The 19,318-nt window shown below is 44.4% G+C and overlaps 1 protein-coding gene across 1 annotated transcript in view; it reads left to right on the top strand.

Moving 5' to 3' along the window:
* unc5b (unc-5 netrin receptor B) overlaps positions 1–17,749 on the top strand; it is a gene marked incomplete at both ends in the record, with an annotated part of 53,805 nt that extends 36,056 nt beyond the window's left edge. Inside the window, 15 exons of the mRNA XM_083988519.1 lie at positions 689–832; positions 1,250–1,353; positions 3,095–3,275; positions 3,398–3,565; positions 4,521–4,685; positions 6,115–6,147; positions 11,276–11,470; positions 11,872–12,240; positions 12,377–12,464; positions 12,842–13,016; positions 13,866–14,105; positions 16,010–16,159; positions 16,593–16,757; positions 16,869–17,047; positions 17,584–17,749. Coding sequence (XP_083844645.1) covers positions 689–832; positions 1,250–1,353; positions 3,095–3,275; positions 3,398–3,565; positions 4,521–4,685; positions 6,115–6,147; positions 11,276–11,470; positions 11,872–12,240; positions 12,377–12,464; positions 12,842–13,016; positions 13,866–14,105; positions 16,010–16,159; positions 16,593–16,757; positions 16,869–17,047; positions 17,584–17,749 — 2,522 coding nt within the window. The remainder of the gene's footprint in view (positions 1–688; positions 833–1,249; positions 1,354–3,094; positions 3,276–3,397; positions 3,566–4,520; positions 4,686–6,114; positions 6,148–11,275; positions 11,471–11,871; positions 12,241–12,376; positions 12,465–12,841; positions 13,017–13,865; positions 14,106–16,009; positions 16,160–16,592; positions 16,758–16,868; positions 17,048–17,583) is intronic.
* Positions 17,750–19,318: the final 1,569 nt, after the last annotated feature.

Here is a 19,318-nt window from a genome sequence, read left to right on the forward strand (position 1 = left end):
AGAGCTCTATTTGACATTTTCAGACTATGCTACTGTAAGGATTTTGTTTCCGAAAAACAAAACAATGATTAATTTGTCATAATTTCTAAGCATTTAAGAGATTATTTCATTAGTTAGAGCCATAGACTGCACATCTTTAAATCAGATTTCTGGGAGAGAGAATGAGAGAGAGGAATAAACATAGAAACAAACTGGTTAAAGCAGAAGTAAGCAGAATGTTTGTGTTAATATAAGTCTTAAATAGTTACATCTTCCGACAGCAATCACTTACATAGAGTGTCTGGTCTGAAACACGGGTCTGTCAGTCACTCTGCTCTGCTGTAAGCCGAGGAGAAAACTTTCCTTGTATCCTACAACCTTTATCCAATGAGGAGAGAGAACGGCATAAAGGGGCGGTCCTCTTGCGGGGACTGCTAACTCCATCGGCTGACAGAAAGTTAGCCAAAACGACCGGATAGCTTACTTCTGCTTTAAATGTACAAAACAAGGTACCATTGTAGAAAAGAACACTTCTCCAAAGCTTGAATGGGACAGGGGATGGATCAGTGTACGGCGTAAAAACTCATGTCTGTCAGACTGTAGCAGGTGAAAATGTCCTGGAAAACGATTTCAAGAAAAGAGTGGGAACCCTGCTCACTCACTCACACACACTCACTCACTCCCCCCCCCCCCTCTGCCCTCTGCACAGGTCTGGTGATGAGGGAGGTGGACATCTCGGTGTCCAGGAACCAGGTGGAGGAGCTGTTTGGGCCCAACGACTACTGGTGCCAGTGTGTGGCCTGGAGCGCAGCCGGCACCACCAAGAGCAACCGCGCCTACGTTCGTGTCGCATGTCAGTATCAAGGCCGTGTGGATGTGCGAGTTTGTGTGTGTTCAGTGTGAGAAAGAGAGAGAGAGAGAAGAAAGAGAGACAGCAGAAGGGCAAATGTCTGGCAACTTTTTTTCCTGCCACACGTGTCAGCTTAAGTATATATGCAAATACATCTGCTCCAGCACTCAATCTGCTAGAATCCCCTGCGGTAATGTGTGGTGTACTGTGATTGACACTGTGCGTGTTTATGAAGATACGAAGGGGGGAAACACACACACACACGGTGACAGAGGCTTTTTGGGACTTTGTCTAGTGTGTGTGTGTGTATGTGTGCGTGTTTTTGTGACAACCAGTGTCACTAAGATAAACAGGGTGTCACTCTGCTGTCATGAGGCAGCCTTCACTAATTGCTGACTACATCTGTGTCACCCGCTGCAGACCTGAAGAAGAACTTTGAGCAGGAGCCGCTGGGGCGGGAGGTGAGACTGGAGCAGGAGGTGCTGCTGCAGTGTCGCCCCCCGGAGGGCATGCCTGCCCCTGAGGTAAATCGCCTTTCTAATCTTGTCACATTTGAGCTTAAAGGGACATTGTGTAACTTCTCCTGTTATCTATTCACGAAAATCGATTATTTCATTCAAATGTTTTTCATTAATCAGTAATCACGCCCATCAACAAACTGAAGTGTTTCTTTCAGCTCTGAATTATCCGTTCATATCATTCATATCTACATGGAGCGGGTAAGCTCGGTGCTGGCTGCCATGTGGTGTCGCCATGTTTTTACGTTCAGTGGCAGCGTGACGGTAGGAAACCACGGAAACTCAGCGGAGACACTGGAGCTGTCGGCTCAGGTGGAGGTGGCGTCTGTGAAAAGTCACCGCGGTAACGCAGTGAGGAGGAATGGAGCGTTACACTGATGCTGCATTCACCTGCAGTCGGGCAGACGGCCGTCGCTAACAAACCAGATGTCATTTTAGTCACAGAATTGGAGAGAAAGCCGATAAAACGTAAACAATACCACATCGCCATAACAACATATTGTCACGTGTATTGTTTTGCCTCATGCTGACGGCCACTTGTTTACATAGAGGCTTGTTTATGCCGTTACCTGCAGCAGCTGTCGTCCGTCTGCCGTCCGCCCAATTTCACGTGAATGCAACATGAAAAATATGATTGAGTTACTTGCGATATACAACCGCAACGCTAGATGGGAGTAATTCCTACACAATGTACCTTTAAAATTCTGTTCTTGATGCTGATGGGCAATAAATAGTTCAAATCCTTTTCTTTTTTTTTTCGGTGTGTCGCGAGTCCACGTGACAGCAAAGCAGAGATGTAACAAATCAATAATTAATCATACACATTTATGTGCCTCAGTCTACAGCAACATAAAGCACAAAGGAACAAAATAAAGGGCGAGCCACTGAAGTTTGAGAGATTTAAGTCTCTTCAGCTACGTGGCCTCATCAAGAAAAAAAACACACAACGATCTGTGATAATATTCTTTGTTATTTAAGCAACAAATCACCAAAAGGCTGCACTTAAATCCACTTTGTGTCATGTTTTTACACTCAACCGTACAGCGCTACATCGCACAGTTTTACTCTGCTCATAAAACAGCCGTGCGACAATATATTAAAAAAGAAAACAAATTATTCAGAAATGTGTGATTTTTATGACTTTGTAAGTATTTATGTTCTGCCTTTTTATCGGCTTAATACCAGGGTTATTATGTGACATAAAAAGTACATTGCGTGAAAGTGTAAAAATATGATATGTGATCACAGCAGAGCCTTAGACTGCACTTTTATGTGGTAAATTCTAATTGTTTTATTTGTGGTTGTTTGTTATGTTATATTATGACCATTAGAAAGGAGGAGGATGTGTCAAAAATAAAAGTGAGTTTGGCCAAAAGATTCCACAGATGATGTTTTTCTAACCTAAGAAAGATCAAATATTGACAATGTCTGATCAATAGCGAATGCAGCGTGTGAGACGTGTTGCTATGGCTTACTGTTCTGCAGACTTGTTGTGTTTGCTGAATGGGTCTGTGTGTGGCATGCTGACTCATGTTTATGCATACACACCTGCTGATTTGTACGATGATTTATGTGGAGAAATATCTGCCAAGAGAATTAAAGAGAGTCCATCTTTCAAAGTTGAATTAACACAAACACTCGCAAGTTTTAAATTTTCAATTAGTTTCCTCCAGCAAAGAACTTGATTTTTATTCCAGCGATGGATGTGTGTGTGTGTGTGTTTGTTTATCCCCTGCTTTGTCTGCAGGTGGAGTGGCTGAAGAACGAGGATGCCATTGATCCGTCTCAGGACTCCAACTTCCTGATCACCATCGATCACGATCTGATCATCAAGCAGGCCAGGCTCCTGGACACCGCCAACTACACCTGCGTGGCTCGGAACGTGGTGGGCAAAAGGCGCAGCAGCACCGCCACGCTCATTGTTTATGGTAACACATATGTCTTACCTCACAGCTCATGGTGAGGTTAAACCTCCTGCTCTTCACGATGACGTTGGCTGTGACGCAGAAATATGAATAGTGGGGCTTGTCTGTCTCCGTCTCTCTGGCAGTGAGCGGAGGTTGGTCGTCTTGGACTGAATGGTCAGAGTGTAACGCTCAGTGCGGGCGGGGCTGGCAGCGACGAACACGCAGCTGCACCAATCCCACGCCTCTGAACGGGGGAGCGTTCTGCGAGGGCCCGCCCTTCCAGAGAATCACCTGCACCACGCTGTGCCCAGGTGAAGATCGGAATTATTTACATTCAGAGCCGGCCCAAGGCATAAGCAAACTGAGCACCTGCTTAGGGGCCCCATGACCAGTGGGGGCCCCCAAGAACAATCAACTTTATATAATGCACAACTAGAGAAATCCTGTGTATTTACAAAAACCCTTTATTGTTGTGGTTTCACATTGCTGTTGCAGTTTATTTAAAACCAAAAATAAAAAATAGGTGATGATATGTTTACAGCAAATGCATTAGCTATTGGTTTATTTTGTTACTTTTATTAGGCCCAGATGTCATTCAGTATCCCACTTAGTACATCACTTCAAATATTAAGTGTAAATCTGCACCTCTGGCTGAATTTGATACTATTACAGATTAAAAACCATAGATGGCTAAAAAAACATTCCAGGCTAGGATGATGATCCATAATGACATATTTGAACAATTTAAATAAGTTTGTAGTAGGTATGTAAATGATAAATAATCAGGATTATTGGCAGTAATAGAGGGTCCCAAAAATAAAATTGTGCTTAGGGCCCCATGGAGGCTCTGGCCGGCCCTGTTTACATTTTCAGACAAAGTATTCCGGTTTGTCAGGAGATTTCCAAAGTGGGCCATCTTGCAGGATTGAATTTTAAAACTTACCTCAGAAGAGAAAAACATTTGTTCACTTGATCATGTAACTGCTCGGATGTAATCATGACAAGTCATACACAACAGGAACACAGATAATTTACAGTCACACTCTGTCCCGGCTCTTCCTGCTTCACACACAAGGTGTCAGACCATCCTGACTTTCAAGTCATTCAAAAACAAACTCCAGACTATATTTAGAAAAATTTGAAATTATGCGCCTCGAGCTGTTACATACAGTCTGCATCACGCCGCATTATGTCATTCCCAGTTTCCCTCTACCTGGAGTGATGCAAGTATTTAAAATGACTCATGTCGCCGCTGTCTCATTTCAGTGGATGGAGGCTGGACCGAGTGGGCAAAGTGGTCTGCCTGTGGAACAGAGTGCACCCACTGGCGCAGTCGTGAGTGCCAAGCCCCCCCACCCAGGAACGGAGGGAAGCACTGCAGCGGCAGCATGATGGAGAGCAAAAACTGCACTGAGGGGCTATGTACACGAAGTAAGTCACCAGATCAATGTATCTGAGCTGGGGTAAATGTCAAAAGAGGGTAAATATGTGGCTGATTTATATTTCCTGATGTGATTCATCCTAATTCTTCAGTCGGTCGAGTACAGATCAACATCTGTGAGGTTTAGTCGACTAGTGCAAATAGTTCAGTCGTCTAATATCTGAAGGAAAGTGGTGTTTCTGCGGTTCCTATAGGGGTCAGTTCCCTAACAGCCTATTTGCTGCCTCAGGTGGATGTGGAATTGATAATAGTAAGCCTGGCAGGAACAGATTTCTGTGCTCACAGCTCATCCCTATAGGGTGTATTTTAGTTCAAAGCCATATTGTAAAGAACGCCTTTTTTTTTTTCAAAAGTGTTTTGCCATTGCAGCTTGATGAGAGTACAAGTGATGTAGAGAGAGCTGGGAAGAACATGTCAGACAGATGTTTCATGAGGGAGGATTTAGGTTCACAAAAAGAGAAGGCAAGTGATCCACATCTAAAAAAGCACAGATGGAGAGAGAGAGAGAGAGACGGAGCAAGTGCATGTTAGGGGAGCGCATGGAGTGGGAAGTAAGCATGACACGACCAAGTTGAAAAATTAGCACAGAGAAGAGCATATGAGAGTGAGTCAGACTCGCACTGACACCCAGTGTGCAGCCCGTGATGAGCTGGGAGGAATCCAGCTGACAGCGCATTAGAATCTCAGAGACGCACATCCACAGAGGCAGCGAGATACATTCAAGTACACACATTAAAAAACACACACATGCACACAAGGCACTATGCAACTCACCCAAAACATGCAGGCGAGCCTCATGAATGCACGTGCAATGGGTGGAAGGGGGGATCATATCCACATTAAGTGCAGCACCGTGCTCCGTCTCTATCAGACCTACACGCGAGGCCTGACATAAACAGGCTTCTGTGGAGCAGCTAGATTAGACAAATACACTGCCTGATTTGGCTGCGGAGAGCTGAGCGTTCTCTCAGGAGGCCGTCAGCAAAACATGCACTCAAGTAGCTCTGACAGAGGAGGCAGGATGGGAAGCACTGTGCCGGAGAAAATCTGTAAAGGTGTCGTTTGGCAAACCGCAGGAGACTGACTGACGATTTTTTATTTATTTTTCCTCCACGTAAATAAGAGTATCCCTTGACCTGGAGACATTATGACTCCTCTCGACCCTCACGTCACGCGACAGACGCTCACTCGTTGTCGATCCCTCCGAGAATCTGCTAAATACCTCAGTCGTGCATGTAAAATGCTTCGAGTTGCCACAAACCATCATCCTCGCTGCATCCTGGTGGATTCCAATAGACCATTTGGTGTTTTGATGATGCTGTATCTTTCATCTGCATAATGACTTAGACCACCCATTTTCATGTTTTGTGTATTTTTTTCTTTTTCTTCTTTCTCCTGTTTTGTCTCCTGTTCAAACAGATAAAAAGATTTCTATTGAACATGCAAGCCATCGTAAGTTCACCTTCCCATGACTTCACTCCTTCACTGCATCGTTCTGTTTGTTTACTACTGTATGTGTGCGCGCATGTGTGTCTTGTTTGTGTGCTCATTCGGGAGAGGAGTCCTAACATCTGCGTTGGCACGTGGGGTTTGAATGTGTGCGGCGTTTTGTGTTGAGTCCGTCCATCCACACTCTGTTGTCATATCAGATCGAGTCCAGCGAAGTCTCGCCTCACCTTCTTGTCCAGCTGGCTCGCCAGTGTTGTTGTCCCATCTTATCTATTGTTGTTGACTAAGTGTAGCGTAGGTTCCTGAGCTGGCTCCATGTTAGCACATCCTTCACACGGCAGCTTCAGGGGCGGGTCCAGAGTATTTTCTGGTGGGGGGCACAGGGGGTAGCAACAGTGAATCTGGGGGGGCCATCCAAAAGTAACAAAAATGAAGGCTGCCACTGATCGCTCTCTTGAATGTTTATATTTTACAGTTACGCATGTCTTCGTCTTGCTTTTATTGGCCACATTGAATCTTTCACCTTGTAAGGAAGATGCCTGTGACCTTTTTATTTTCCACTTGTCAATATTAAAATTATAGTCAATCAATAATCAACTTTATCTTGCAAATAAGGAGTCTTAGCAGAATAAGCAACACAATACACTTTCAAACTGATCATCAATATCTTATACTCTTACCCAGTAGTTTGAGCTCAACTTTGTACAATTAACATCTCAGTGTTTTGTGTAACAGTCAATGTATGTAGAATAACAAGCATTACTCAAATTGATCTTACACCATTTTCTACATTTACTATACAGAACACTATAGGATGTTTGCTGTACAGAGTTGATTAAAGGGACAACGAGGAGTTTCTCCAGCGGCAGAACGAAAAATTCCAATAAAAAAGTCTCATATTAATGTGGATGAATCTACGTTACCCACACTTGTTAAAGCAGAAGTGAGTGGTCCGGTCGTTTTCGCTAATGCTGCGTTCCAGGCAGGCTTTTGAAATCGTAAATTACAGCTTCAAGTCACAACTTACGACTTTGTAGCGTTCCAGGCAACCCACTCGTGTTTTTCCGACCTGTTTTACCGGTGAAAGTCACTATAACGGCCACTCGTAACTTCCGACCGGTGAACTCGTACCAGATCGAACTGGTACCACTTCACGGTCGGAAAAATACGAGTTTCCTTGAACGCACCATAACAGTCCTCGTCGCTACGTCACCACATTCACGGCGTTCCTTGGCTGCACACACAGCCCTGCATGCCGTTCTCTCTCCTCATTGGATAAAAACTGTAGGATACGATAAATGTTTTCTCCTCGGCTCAGAGCAGAGCAGAGTGACTGAGAGACCCGTGTTTCAGTCCAAACACTCTATGTAAGTGATTGCTGTCGGAAGATATAACTATTTAAGACTTATATTAACACAAATATATCACTCACTTCTGCTTTAATGGACCCATTTTCGATAAATATATCGTTTTGTCTCTATCGTTATTTTGTTATTATTAGTGGTGGCGGAAATGCTAGTCGAGCCGACCAGCGTTTCCTTACTTTCGGTTTCGCAGACACTGCCCGGCGATTGTGAGAATAACGCCGCCGAATCGCCGTTTATGGTTTGGAACTACGACGGTATCTGATCGTCTTCAAACCTCTGACTTTAATTCTTGATGAATGAAAACATGAGTCTGTCTTGCGCCGGTCAAAGAAATTCACGGTGTGCGTGGAGGCTCATAAATGTAGTGTGAAAACGCTTCGCTTTTCCAAAACTCCTCATTGTCCCTTTAAGAGCCTACAATAAAGATAGCAGTGTTAAAGAGCTTTACACGGTGATTGACATTACCACAGGTCTTTGGGGGGGGGGGGGGGGGCACACAGGGTGGCCAATCAGATTGCAGGTGGTGCCACCATGGAAGACCCACCCCTGGGCAGCTTCCTGCAACTATAGATAGAGAAAAAAAATATACAGCATATAATCATAGGAAACTGATTAATAAATGTCACTGTAATCCAACAAACTGACCAAAAACTGTTCAGCCGACTCCGCCCCAGCATGACAGAAAGGAAAGTGTGCAGGCTCTGTAAGGAGGGAGCTCTAAAGCTGAAACTCTTTGATCCACAGACTGTGCAGGGGAAGCAGCACTTGCTGGAGAAGAACAGTTGATTTCTGTATGACTTTCAGTTAATCTGTGATATAGTTTACATTTGAAGTGATAGTAATTCCTTTAGCTCAATGTGACGTGGGCTTAGGGGAGAGCAGCCACGGTAATGCACCTAATTCGCTATTGTTCCGTTCCTGGTAATAAGTGCGGACGGCTGTCGGATTCGGTTCCATCGCGCCACGTGAGCATGGGAGCTCTCCTCTGCCAGCCTGTCTGCCTCCGGCTTTCCTCTCCTCCACCCTTTCTTACACTCTCACTCACTGCTTCTCTGGAGTGTCTGTAGCTCCTTCCAACTTCTTCCTCCCTCTCTCTCTCTCTCCTCCTTTTCTAACATGGGTCCTCTCCTCAAGCACTGCTATTCTTATCTCCTCTCCTCCTCACCACACTTATAATCCCTCTGTCCTCTCAACAAATCACAACCTTATCTAGCTTCCTCCTATCCCGTTTTCCAAATTGCCTCTCCTGTAGCTCTCTTCTCGTTCGTTTATCCCCCCCCTCCTGTCTACTCCTTCTTCTTTTTCTCTCCTATTCGTCTCCCGCCAAACCTCCACCCACCAGCTCGCCTTTTCCTCTCTCTTCTGCCGCGGTGTGCCATAGGCTCACGTGTCTGGGTTGGGCCTGGCTCTGCTAGTGTTGGGGAGTCGGGGCTAAGCAGGCTTTGTCGGGCCCGCTGACCAGTCACAACCAATCACCCGGCGGGGGAAGAGAGAGGGAGGCCATGGGGAGCAGGTGAAGTTAAGGTCACCCCTCTACCCCTCCCCCAGCACGCCCCACTAGGAGTTGTTTATTGCAGTTTTCTACAATTGTTTTCACACTTAGCACCACCATGTCCACTTCTCAAAAGCTTTCATCAAAGTGTGTGCTTTTGAAACACACACCTGAGCACAATCAGTTAACCTCCAAAACACTCGGTGTGACTCATTCTGCCATAAACTCCAACTCCCATAAGACCACTTTATCACTCAGTGTACAATGAACTAAAAAACATCTCGGGGCATTGCAAAACACAAGCTTTTTTTTTGTGTTTCCCTCTGCTCTATTTTTACATTAACAAGCAGAGAATCCTTTGATCTGTTGGTTTGCCTTTTTCACAATAGACGTGGTAAATTCAACTAAACGTTTTAGTCTGTCAGAGACCAAGAACAATGATATTTTTCTTTTACTGTGCAATGATGAAGGAACAAGTCAAAAAAAAAGTGTACAACTGTATTCTTCAATAGGCTCCCAGCATTGTGCCATTTGTTCTCACAGTGCGAAAATAATCTTGTTCAGAAAATGCAGTCAATTACAGAAAATACATCACAATCAATAAAAAAAACGCCAGGGTAAATTTTAAGCTGAAATGGCAGCCAGGTGTGCCAGCAGTGCATCTATAAAATCTCCACAGTGACATCTACAGCCATATTATATCTTCATATCCTCATAACTTGAAGTAAAACCTGAATCACCTGTCTTATTTCGAATGTGTAGTTTCATTTATCGGTTAAAAAAGCAGCGTATTTCCATTCACAGACAGTCCTCTTCTCTTTTCTTAGGTTAATACTGAAAAATCTCTGCATGTACGGATTTAGACAAGTGTGAAAACGATTGTAACTAAACTTGATCTGGCTGATCTCTTTCAGCCAAAAAGATGTAGCTGTAACCAAACCACTGGTATATCCTGCAGGCGTTTTAGTCTTAAAACAACACTCGCATACTCACCAGTACACTCAAAGAGTTAGCGTCACTGTGATCATGTCTCTTTTTTCCATACTGGCCGTGACGTGATCCCCTCCCTAATGCAATTCCAGTGTAATATCCACAGTCCTTGCTTTGTGTAAAATGCACGATAAGGTTCAGCTGAAGCTCATTTTATAGCCGACCTGCTTCTTTCTCTCTTGATACTTGTGCCAATACCTCAACGTCTACTACAGATGCTCAACTTTTACAATTGTACGCCCCACTGCATGGGTCTTTTTATGTCTGTAACTCTTGAAGATACACACTTGATTTCTGCTGAAGCCTCACATTAGTTTTAGCAGAACACACTGTTTTGCACAGAAGAAGGTCTGTGGATTTTTGCACTCCATCTGTAACAGTGGAGTCAAGTTAGTTAGGGAGCCCAGGATGGAGATTTAAGCAATAGTATTTCACACATTGGCATGTCAGTATTGTTTAGACATAGTTACAGTGGCGTATTCAGGGAGTGGCCTTGGGTGGCACGGGCCACCCCTGAAATCTGATTGGCCACCCCAGGTGCCACCCCAAAATATAATGGGCTATATGTCCAGTCAGAGGCGTTTTATACATTGTTTATACTGGCTTTTGTCAAGTAATTCCTTTCTCATTGAGGTTTTTTATCACGATTGTATGTTGCCACTGTTGTATTTTGTATTTTTTGTATTTTCCTGTCTAGTTTTTCTTGCAGTGTTAGTAATTTAAGTAGATATGGGTTTTGCAGACAAAATGGGTATGGCCAAAACCTGTGTGGGTGGGTGGGTGTGTGTTTGTGTGTGACCGTGCTCATGCCTTGAGCTTCATGCCACCCCAGCATAAGTCAGTGCCCCACTTGGGCCACCCCTATCAAAAATGTCTGGTTATGCCTCTGCATAGTTATGGACCTATCCTTGGAGATTTCAATCTTGTGAACCCTTTCCAGCGCTAATAAATTGGTTGATTATTTAATAAATCATAAGGTGGTAGGACATTCAGACAGTCAGAGGAAGCCTCATAGAAGTCGAGTTGACGACACTTGTTCTGTCTAATCAATTCTGATTTGATCATCAGAACTGATGGTCAACTACGTAACTAATCAACAAATCTTTTCAGCACTAACTTCCATTGCAGTAACTAATTCATAGTGCCTCCTGCTGCAGTGGGTGTGTGATATCTCATAAATGATTGAGTTTTCCTTCTCCCTTTAGTTTCCCCTGCATTTGTGTCTCTGTCTTCACATGTCTCACGTGTATCTCACCACCATGTCCGTCGTTGCGTCCTTCAGCTCTGGCCCCAGGTATGGGTGTAGCGGTCTACACCGGTCTGGTGGTGGCCCTGCTGCTGTGTGTGATCCTGGCGCTGTGCGTGGGAGGCCTCGTATACCGCCGCAGACGGCGCCATCTCCACGGAGATATCACAGATTCTTCGTCTGCTCTCACCACCGCCTTCCATCCTGGCAACTACAAGCCTCCCAGACAGGGTGAATTCACACACACGGTCACACATACTCCCGGTAACACACACATTATTCAGTGCACATTTGGTTTTTTCTTTTTTATCTTTGTTTATTTTCACAAGTTTGCTTGTTTTTGCCTCATAGAAGAACTTCATTTCATTATCACTCTGCTATTTATAACATCATATAAATTAATTCTCTTTATACTGTTATCTCCCCTCGCTTTAGTCAAACCTCTGTTCCTCACCACATCCCTTTTTTTTCATTCCAAGCATTTGTTATGGTATCCCTTCTCTTGTTCTTGTTATCAAAATTTAATTAGCAACATTAATTCATTTCACTCGCATCACTTTTAGCACTCTCAGCCCTGCATGTGTCATTTTTGGTGATAAGAGAACAACTCCTCTCTTCTCCTGTGTCTGCAGATAACCCTCATCCTCTGCATCCCTCCGCTCCTCCGGATCTGACTGCCACAGCGGGGGCCTTCCGCGGACCCCTCTTCTCCCTGCAGCACGGGGTCAACGACAGCCCCCACAAAATCCCCATGACCACCTCTCCCCTGCTGGACCCCTTGCCCAGCCTCAAAATCAAGGTGTATAACTCCTCCACTCTCTCCTCCCTGGAGATCCCTGGCGATATGGGCTCACGAGATGGGGAGATCCTCAGCCTGAAGTCGGTGGGTACGGTGGGCAGAGAGCGGGACTACCACAGTCACACCCTGTCCAGAGAACCAGGGCTGAGCACCAGCGCCACCCTGGGTAACCTGGGAGGACGCCTCACCATCCCCAACACAGGTAATAAATACCACGCCCCGTGGCACCCGGCTTTTCATGCACAAATGAAAAAATTAGCATGCTGCAACTGTGAAGCAATGACATGCTCTGTTAATCCCATATTATACAAGATAAGTCATGATGCCTTCGCCCTCAGGTGTGAGCCTGCTGGTCCCCCCAGGCACAATCCCCCAGGGGAAATTCTACGAGATGTACCTCATTATTAACAAGTGGGACAAAACAACGTGAGTGCTCTATCCCTCTATTTCACTCATCTCCTTTGCATCCACGTAGCAGGACAGACCTCATTCTCACCTCAATCAGAAATGTTCCCATGCAAGGCTCACCTACTGCAAATCACTTGAAGGTTATTAGGCTCTATCACTTTTTCTTTAAGATAAAAAATGTATCAACTTGACTCAACTTCTACACGAATACTAGAGTGGATTAATTTCTTGGTGGTTTTCTGGAAGTCTGATATTCACTTTGCCTGAAACGCATCAATACCAGAATGATCCAAATGTAGTATTCATGTGTCACGGTGGACGTGATGTTCTTTTAAAGTGTGTGTGTGATGTTTTTTGGGGGCACTGTTGCAAATGTGTGTGTGTTATGTTTCCAGGCTTCCCTCTGAGGGCAGTCAGACTGTGCTCAGTCCTGTGGTGAGCTGTGGCCCGTCTGGTATGCTGCTGAACCGCCCTGTGGTCCTTACGTTGCCCCACTGTGCTCAGCTGGATACACCCACACCCGACTGGACCCTCACACTCAAGACCCAGACACACCAGGGGGCGTGGGAGGTCAGACAGTCAGACGGCAGAATATTAAAGAGCTACGCCAACATTTTTTTTTTCCTGTGTCTTGCCTCACTCCCGAGTCCATGACCAGCAGATAGACACCATCCTTTCGACTGTGCGTGCAGTAACAAGGGAGATACGGGCAGAGCTGGTGCACCGCTAATTTGCTTAGCTCAAACGCTGGAAGCGCATAGGTAGTGTTAGCCTGCCTCCACCTAAAGTCATCAGAGAAACTGTTCAGCAACTCTAAACGGAAACCGACGGGCCGATCTTCGTCTCAGAGCTGACAAAACTCTCCGGTAAGGCATTTTGAGCGGTCAGCCGGTAACGGGACGAGATCGGTCAAAACGGAGGGTTCTAGCAAAGACTGTTTATTTTGGTTCAAGCTAACTAACCGGAAGTGTGTTGGTCACAACGGCTAGCTTGAGTAGCGCCGAGTTCATCCAAACAAAATTGTAAACAGCTGGTATTTAGACAAATTAACGACACACTGCTGATCTAAACGGCTACTTTCTTGCCTAAAAATGTTTGAAATGTCGATAAAGTGATATATTTACAGAGTTTAGAGCTAAAATGAAATCAGCTTCTGACTGCTGATTTCGACTCGGCTGGGAGACAGGCTAACACTACCTATGCACTTCCAGCGTTTGAGCTAAGCTAATTAGCAGTGCGCCAGCTCTGCCCGTATCTCCCTCTTTACTGCACGCACAGTCAAAAGGATGGTGTCTATCTGCTGGTCATGGACTCGGGAGTGAGGCAGGACATAAAAAAAAATGTTGGCGTATCCCTTTAAATAGTTGAAACTTTGCTGGATGTGGCATCACTGAATCCCGCTTTAATCTATTTTTTCAGGAGGTGCTGACGGTGGGCGAAGAGACTTTGTCGTCTCCGTGCTACCTGCAGCTGGAGGAGGAGTGTTGTCACGTTCTCATGGAACAGCTGGGAACGTACGGCCTGGTGGGCCAGTCCTGCCCCCCACAGCCTGCCTGCAAACGCCTGCTGCTGGCGCTGTTTGCCCCCCGCGCACCCTGCCTCTCCCTGGACTATAGCCTCCGGATCTACTGTATCCATGACACCCCACATGCCCTCAAGGTGTTTATTGTGTGTTTATTGATCTCTTTTGTCCGTGTGTGTGTGCGTTTGTGTGTGTCAATGTCCATATCTCAACTTGTGTCATTTTGCCCTGCTGTTTACCTTTTCTTCCTGCGTCTCTGTTTCGGGTTTTCTCTTCTATTGACTTGTTTACTTCTTTCTCTCGATGCGAGAGTCTGGCAACTCTAGTTTAAATATTAAAAGAGCACTCCTCTGACTTAGCATTACACTTCTATAACTCTGTTGGGCACAGACAAAGAATCTAAATCAATGCTGCAGCTGCCAGCGACATTGTCCTCTTTATTCCTCCTCCTTGTTAGAACTCGGTACACACTTTACCCACAATGCAACTCACCTGCTGAGAGTTCTATTTGAGATTTTGTTATGTTATGTCAATGACAGCTTATGTAGCAGAGGTAGCAGTCTACAAATGTCTGGTGGGTTTACCTCCTGTTCAGCCTCCACTCCACAGATTTTGTAACTTCAGGTCCAATCACTGCTGACTCAAACACATCAGTTAAGACAGTTTAGCAGGTTTTTTGCAGCTCATTCTGCAGCCCCACAAGAATTTTGACAACTTTTTTTCAGAAATGCACCAGACAGTCACCAGTGAACTGTAATTCCACTTGAGATTCCTTTTCAGAAATGCAGGACTAGTAATTTATTTAAGCATTTTTCTTTTAAATGAAAAATTCATTAATCTTATCGGCTGTAGTTGAAAAAGAGCCTCTATAAGAGAACAGAGATTGGCTCAGTTCTATGATGCCTATAATAACCCAAAGTTTGTTTTTATGATGCACATTGTGAAAATTCCAGATTGTAGCACAAGTGCTCATTTTCATTCATGGTCCCTAGGCAGGTAGTATTGAAGAGAAAACCATACAATTGACAAAACACAAATATAAATACAAAGACATACAAGGTTGCCCTCTGTTTAATCAGTTCATTCAAAGGTAGAGGGCCAAGTCCAGGCAAACCATCATACATAATACGATCTTAAACTATATTTTTCCAGTTTTCTGTAAGACATTTTTTATGAACAGGGATTATATTGATATTATTGTTGTTCCTCCTTTAAATGACCTGCTGGTAAGACAAGACTCAATCTCAATAGTCAGTTTAAAGAAGAAGGTAGCCAAAATAAAAGACAGAATGAATCATGTAGAATACCTGGACTTGATTAAAAGTATAAGATGAAAAGGTGTCATGAAATCCAAGCCTGACACACAATAAGAACAATAAGGATCAATATTACTTTATTTTATTTGAATGGGACAGTGCTCATTAATGGACAAAAACATGTAAATGTGCCGGATTATATGTATACATACATGTATACATGTAGACAACGCAAAAAGACAAAAAGGCAGCTATGACAATGAAGAACATATTGACAAACACATACAAGCATATAGAAGAGTACTATCCTTCCTGAACTGATCCTGCAGATCCATCTAGTTTTTTATTTTAAATTTTTTCATTTTACATTCTGGATGCTTTGCTTCTGTTCCTCTAGCAGCCATACCTCAAAATAGTAAGCTTCCTTTTCTAAACAGCAAGTGAACAGAGCATCCATCAAGAGAAAGTTGGACTCAGTCATGTTAAATATTTTCCTCCCTCAGTCCCTTGTTGTATGTTTGCAAGTGTTCACAGACCAGACAGGGTAGTAAACACGAGTGTGCTGTATGCAGTTTGCTGGCAGCACATTACACGATTTCTGGCTGCTAAAGTTCGGACAGCTTTCAAACCAGGCAGCTCTCACACACTTCCATTTGGAGACACAGAATGCAAAACACATTTTAATTAAGTATTTCCAAAGTGTGCGCCTCAAAAGTGTCATAATTATAAACCTATAATGATAAAATGAATGTTCCTGAGCCTGTCTTCTCCCCGTCTCTGTGCAGGAGGTGCTGGATCTGGAGAGGAGTCTAGGTGGAGTTTTGCTGGAGGATCCTAAGCCACTGCTGTTCAAAGACAGCTACCACAACCTGCGCCTGTCCATCCACGACATTCCTCACACTCACTGGAGAAGCAAACTGCTGGCCAAGTACCAGGTGACACAACACAGCAGACAGTAGATACTAACCTGTTTGTTTGCATGTAGGTGTTTTTGTATTTGAAGGCAGAACAAATCATCAGAAGCTTACAATTGTATTATAACTTCATTTATAAGCCATACCTCACCAGCCACGGTCTGTCAAAGTTTAAAAAGATGGAGAACACAGCTGGTTGATTTTGTAATACTCACTAAAACTCTCCACTGCATTTCCGTGGCGGCAGCAGCGAAATTGCAGTCTGAACAACCAGGCATCTGATAGTGGTTCTAATTTATAGACAGTGCACTTTCGAAATAAATTGTACTGCAGTGAATGCTGCACACCCCCTGAATGGGAACTGTGTTCAAGATAATTCTTGATTGTGGTGTTCAGGACAAAGAGACTTTCAATCAAGCTTTTAGCTTTACGACTTATTTTCTCTGTGCGGCAGGAGATCCCATTCTATCACATCTGGAGCGGCAGTCAGAGACCGCTGCACTGCACCTTTAGCCTGGAGAGAGGCAGCCTGGCCGTGTCGCAGCTCGCCTGTAAGATCTGTGTCCGACAAGTGGAAGGGGAGGGACAGATATTCCAGCTGCATACAGACATCCAGGAGGTAACGGTGACTGCTAAAAACAGGCTTATGACGCACAGAGATAACGGCACTGCGGGAGTCAGAATTTTTTTTTTTTTTTTAATCACAAAGTCTCCATCTCTGTCTCTCCAGACTCTACCACCACACTCGCCCCTTCCCTCAGGAGGAACCTGCCTTCCCTCCTCACAAGTGGGACCCTATGCCTTTCGCTTGCCTGACTCCATCCGCCAGAAGATCTGCGCCAGTTTGGATGCACCCAGTGCTCGTGGGTGTGACTGGAGGCTACTGGCACGCAGTCTTGGCTTTGACAGGTCAGATCAGCCTCACATGTTAATGTGTGAACAGCAACTTGGCCACACTTTTAGCTGTGTGGAGTCCAGCACTGATGCTCACTTTCTTATTTCTACTGTGGAGGGATAAATCTGGGATTGTGAGTTGGGTGGGTGGGGGGGGGGGGGGGGGGGGGGGTGACTGTGAATTTAGGTTATGTGTGACATTAGGAGCCCAAATTGAATCAGACAACTGTAAACAAAGTGTGGAGTATCCTGGCCATACTCAGGAGAACCTTAAAATCATGACCTGAATATTAAGTCTGGGGATATGATTAATGTACATGCTTTACTTTTAAGATGGTATTCCATCTCGCTAACTACCCAGTCCTGCTTTGCTGTGAAATATGATGGTTAGTTGGGCATCAATACATGACCGTCATAATGAAGTGTTACCAGCAGCATTTGCAACATACAGTATTAATGACTTTAAGTGTTTGTAATTAATAATTCAGCGCTTCCTTCACTCTGTCCTTTTCTGTTGAGAATAAACTCACCTTGTCTCTCTTTCCCCTCAGGTACTTGAACTACTTTGCAACAAAGCCCAGCCCCACAGGTGTTCTACTGGACTTATGGGAAGCCTGTCACCAAGGTGACGCAGACCTGGTCTCTCTGGCGACCGCGCTGGAAGAGATGGGCAAAAGTGAGGTGCTAGTTGTCATGACAACTGATGGGGATTGTTGATTGGTCTAGGGACAAGAGAGGAAGCAAGACATTTTTCCCCCCACCGTGATGAAAATAAGGATACCTGCCTATGAATATGCACCCTGGCTCACATCAGAAGCCCTCAGAGCATTTTTTTTGGTTCTGTCACATGCACTGTATTACCTCTGCCTCATCTCACGTCTCACTGGTCCACTATAGTAACATCCACTATAACCATCTCCATGCGAACCAATTTATGATAACTGCTAACCCGATTCAGCTCGAATCCTCCAAAGCAATGTTGCTGCTGCAAGATGTGAAAGCATTTTGATAGACGATAGAAAGTGTGTATGTGTGTGCAGTTGAATGGCTTCTTCAAAGATTGAAAATGATGCTATTCTTGTATATAAATAACAAAGCTTTGGAGCAAACAGGGGGGGAAAAAATCCATGTATTCGGCACACTGATGCACACACAGAAAGGCAAACACCATGTTTACCCATGTTTCGGTGGCAGCATGAAAGTGCATGATTCAACACCATCTCACCTCATGGCAGGGGCTTTTGTTTCCTCCATTGTCATTCTGTGTGGGTGAATGACAGGCAGCCCCAACCTGTCTGCAACCTCCTCGGGCTACAGACACACTCCAACACACATGCGGACAGACTGGTCATTAATCGGCACCGAATCAGACAGGCTAGGATTTCTTGTGTAACTGCTTTGACTGCCAACAAATCATATGAGGACCCAACTCTTAAGGTTTTCAGGGCTTGAGCTTATCGCTTTGGGCTGAAGGAAAAAAAAAATCATAAAGCTGCCTCTTCTTTGTGGTGGGAGGGTGAATTGTGAAGTTTGTTTCAGAATTGGTGGATAACTACACCGACTGACTCTTTATATTGTACCAACAAATGCCTCAAAGCCTTGGCATATCTTTCCGACTCACAGGGGTTTTTCTCTTTCATCTCTCCTCACATTCCTCTATCGCTCTGCCACACTCCTCCGATCTGTTGAGAATGAACTGCAGGAGAGCTTTCTGGTCACCCCTTAAAAGTTTCCTTTGGGGAACGCTCTTTAAGTTATTATCCATATTTGTGGATTTTTTTTTCTCTCTCTTTCTCTCTCTTTTCATTGTCATTGCTGTTACGATCGTATAGAAGCAGTTTTTTTTTATCATCTGTGCTTGTTTAGGCTGCTGAGCTACTGTGCATTATTTTTGATTCTCGTAGAGCAGGCCAAATGGGAGGCTTATAGGTGCACACAGTGGATGTCTCAGATGTGAATAACAAAAGAAAAACATGTTTATTTGTTATTCTTAATATTGTGTATCTACTCAAAATGTAAAGCTATGAAGTGTAAAACATGATTAGAGGTGGCCAGATGTCCTGGTCAATACGCTGTATGCTGTATTTCATAGGCATTCTTTGTTTTGCTGTAACTGAGGGCAGTTCTCACTGTTCAGACATGAATACTGCAGAATAGATTAGCCTTGTCTTGAATCAACTAGGCAGCAAGGGACCATCAAATTTACCTCAACACTAACTGCATTATGTTTCGATCTGTTCTCTGTCCACCACTTATCTGTGTGTCCATCTGTCTGTCCATCAGCGT

Source organism: Trachurus trachurus (assembly GCF_905171665.1).
Source record: "Trachurus trachurus genome assembly, chromosome: 15".
Lineage (NCBI taxonomy): Eukaryota > Metazoa > Chordata > Actinopteri > Carangiformes > Carangidae > Trachurus > Trachurus trachurus.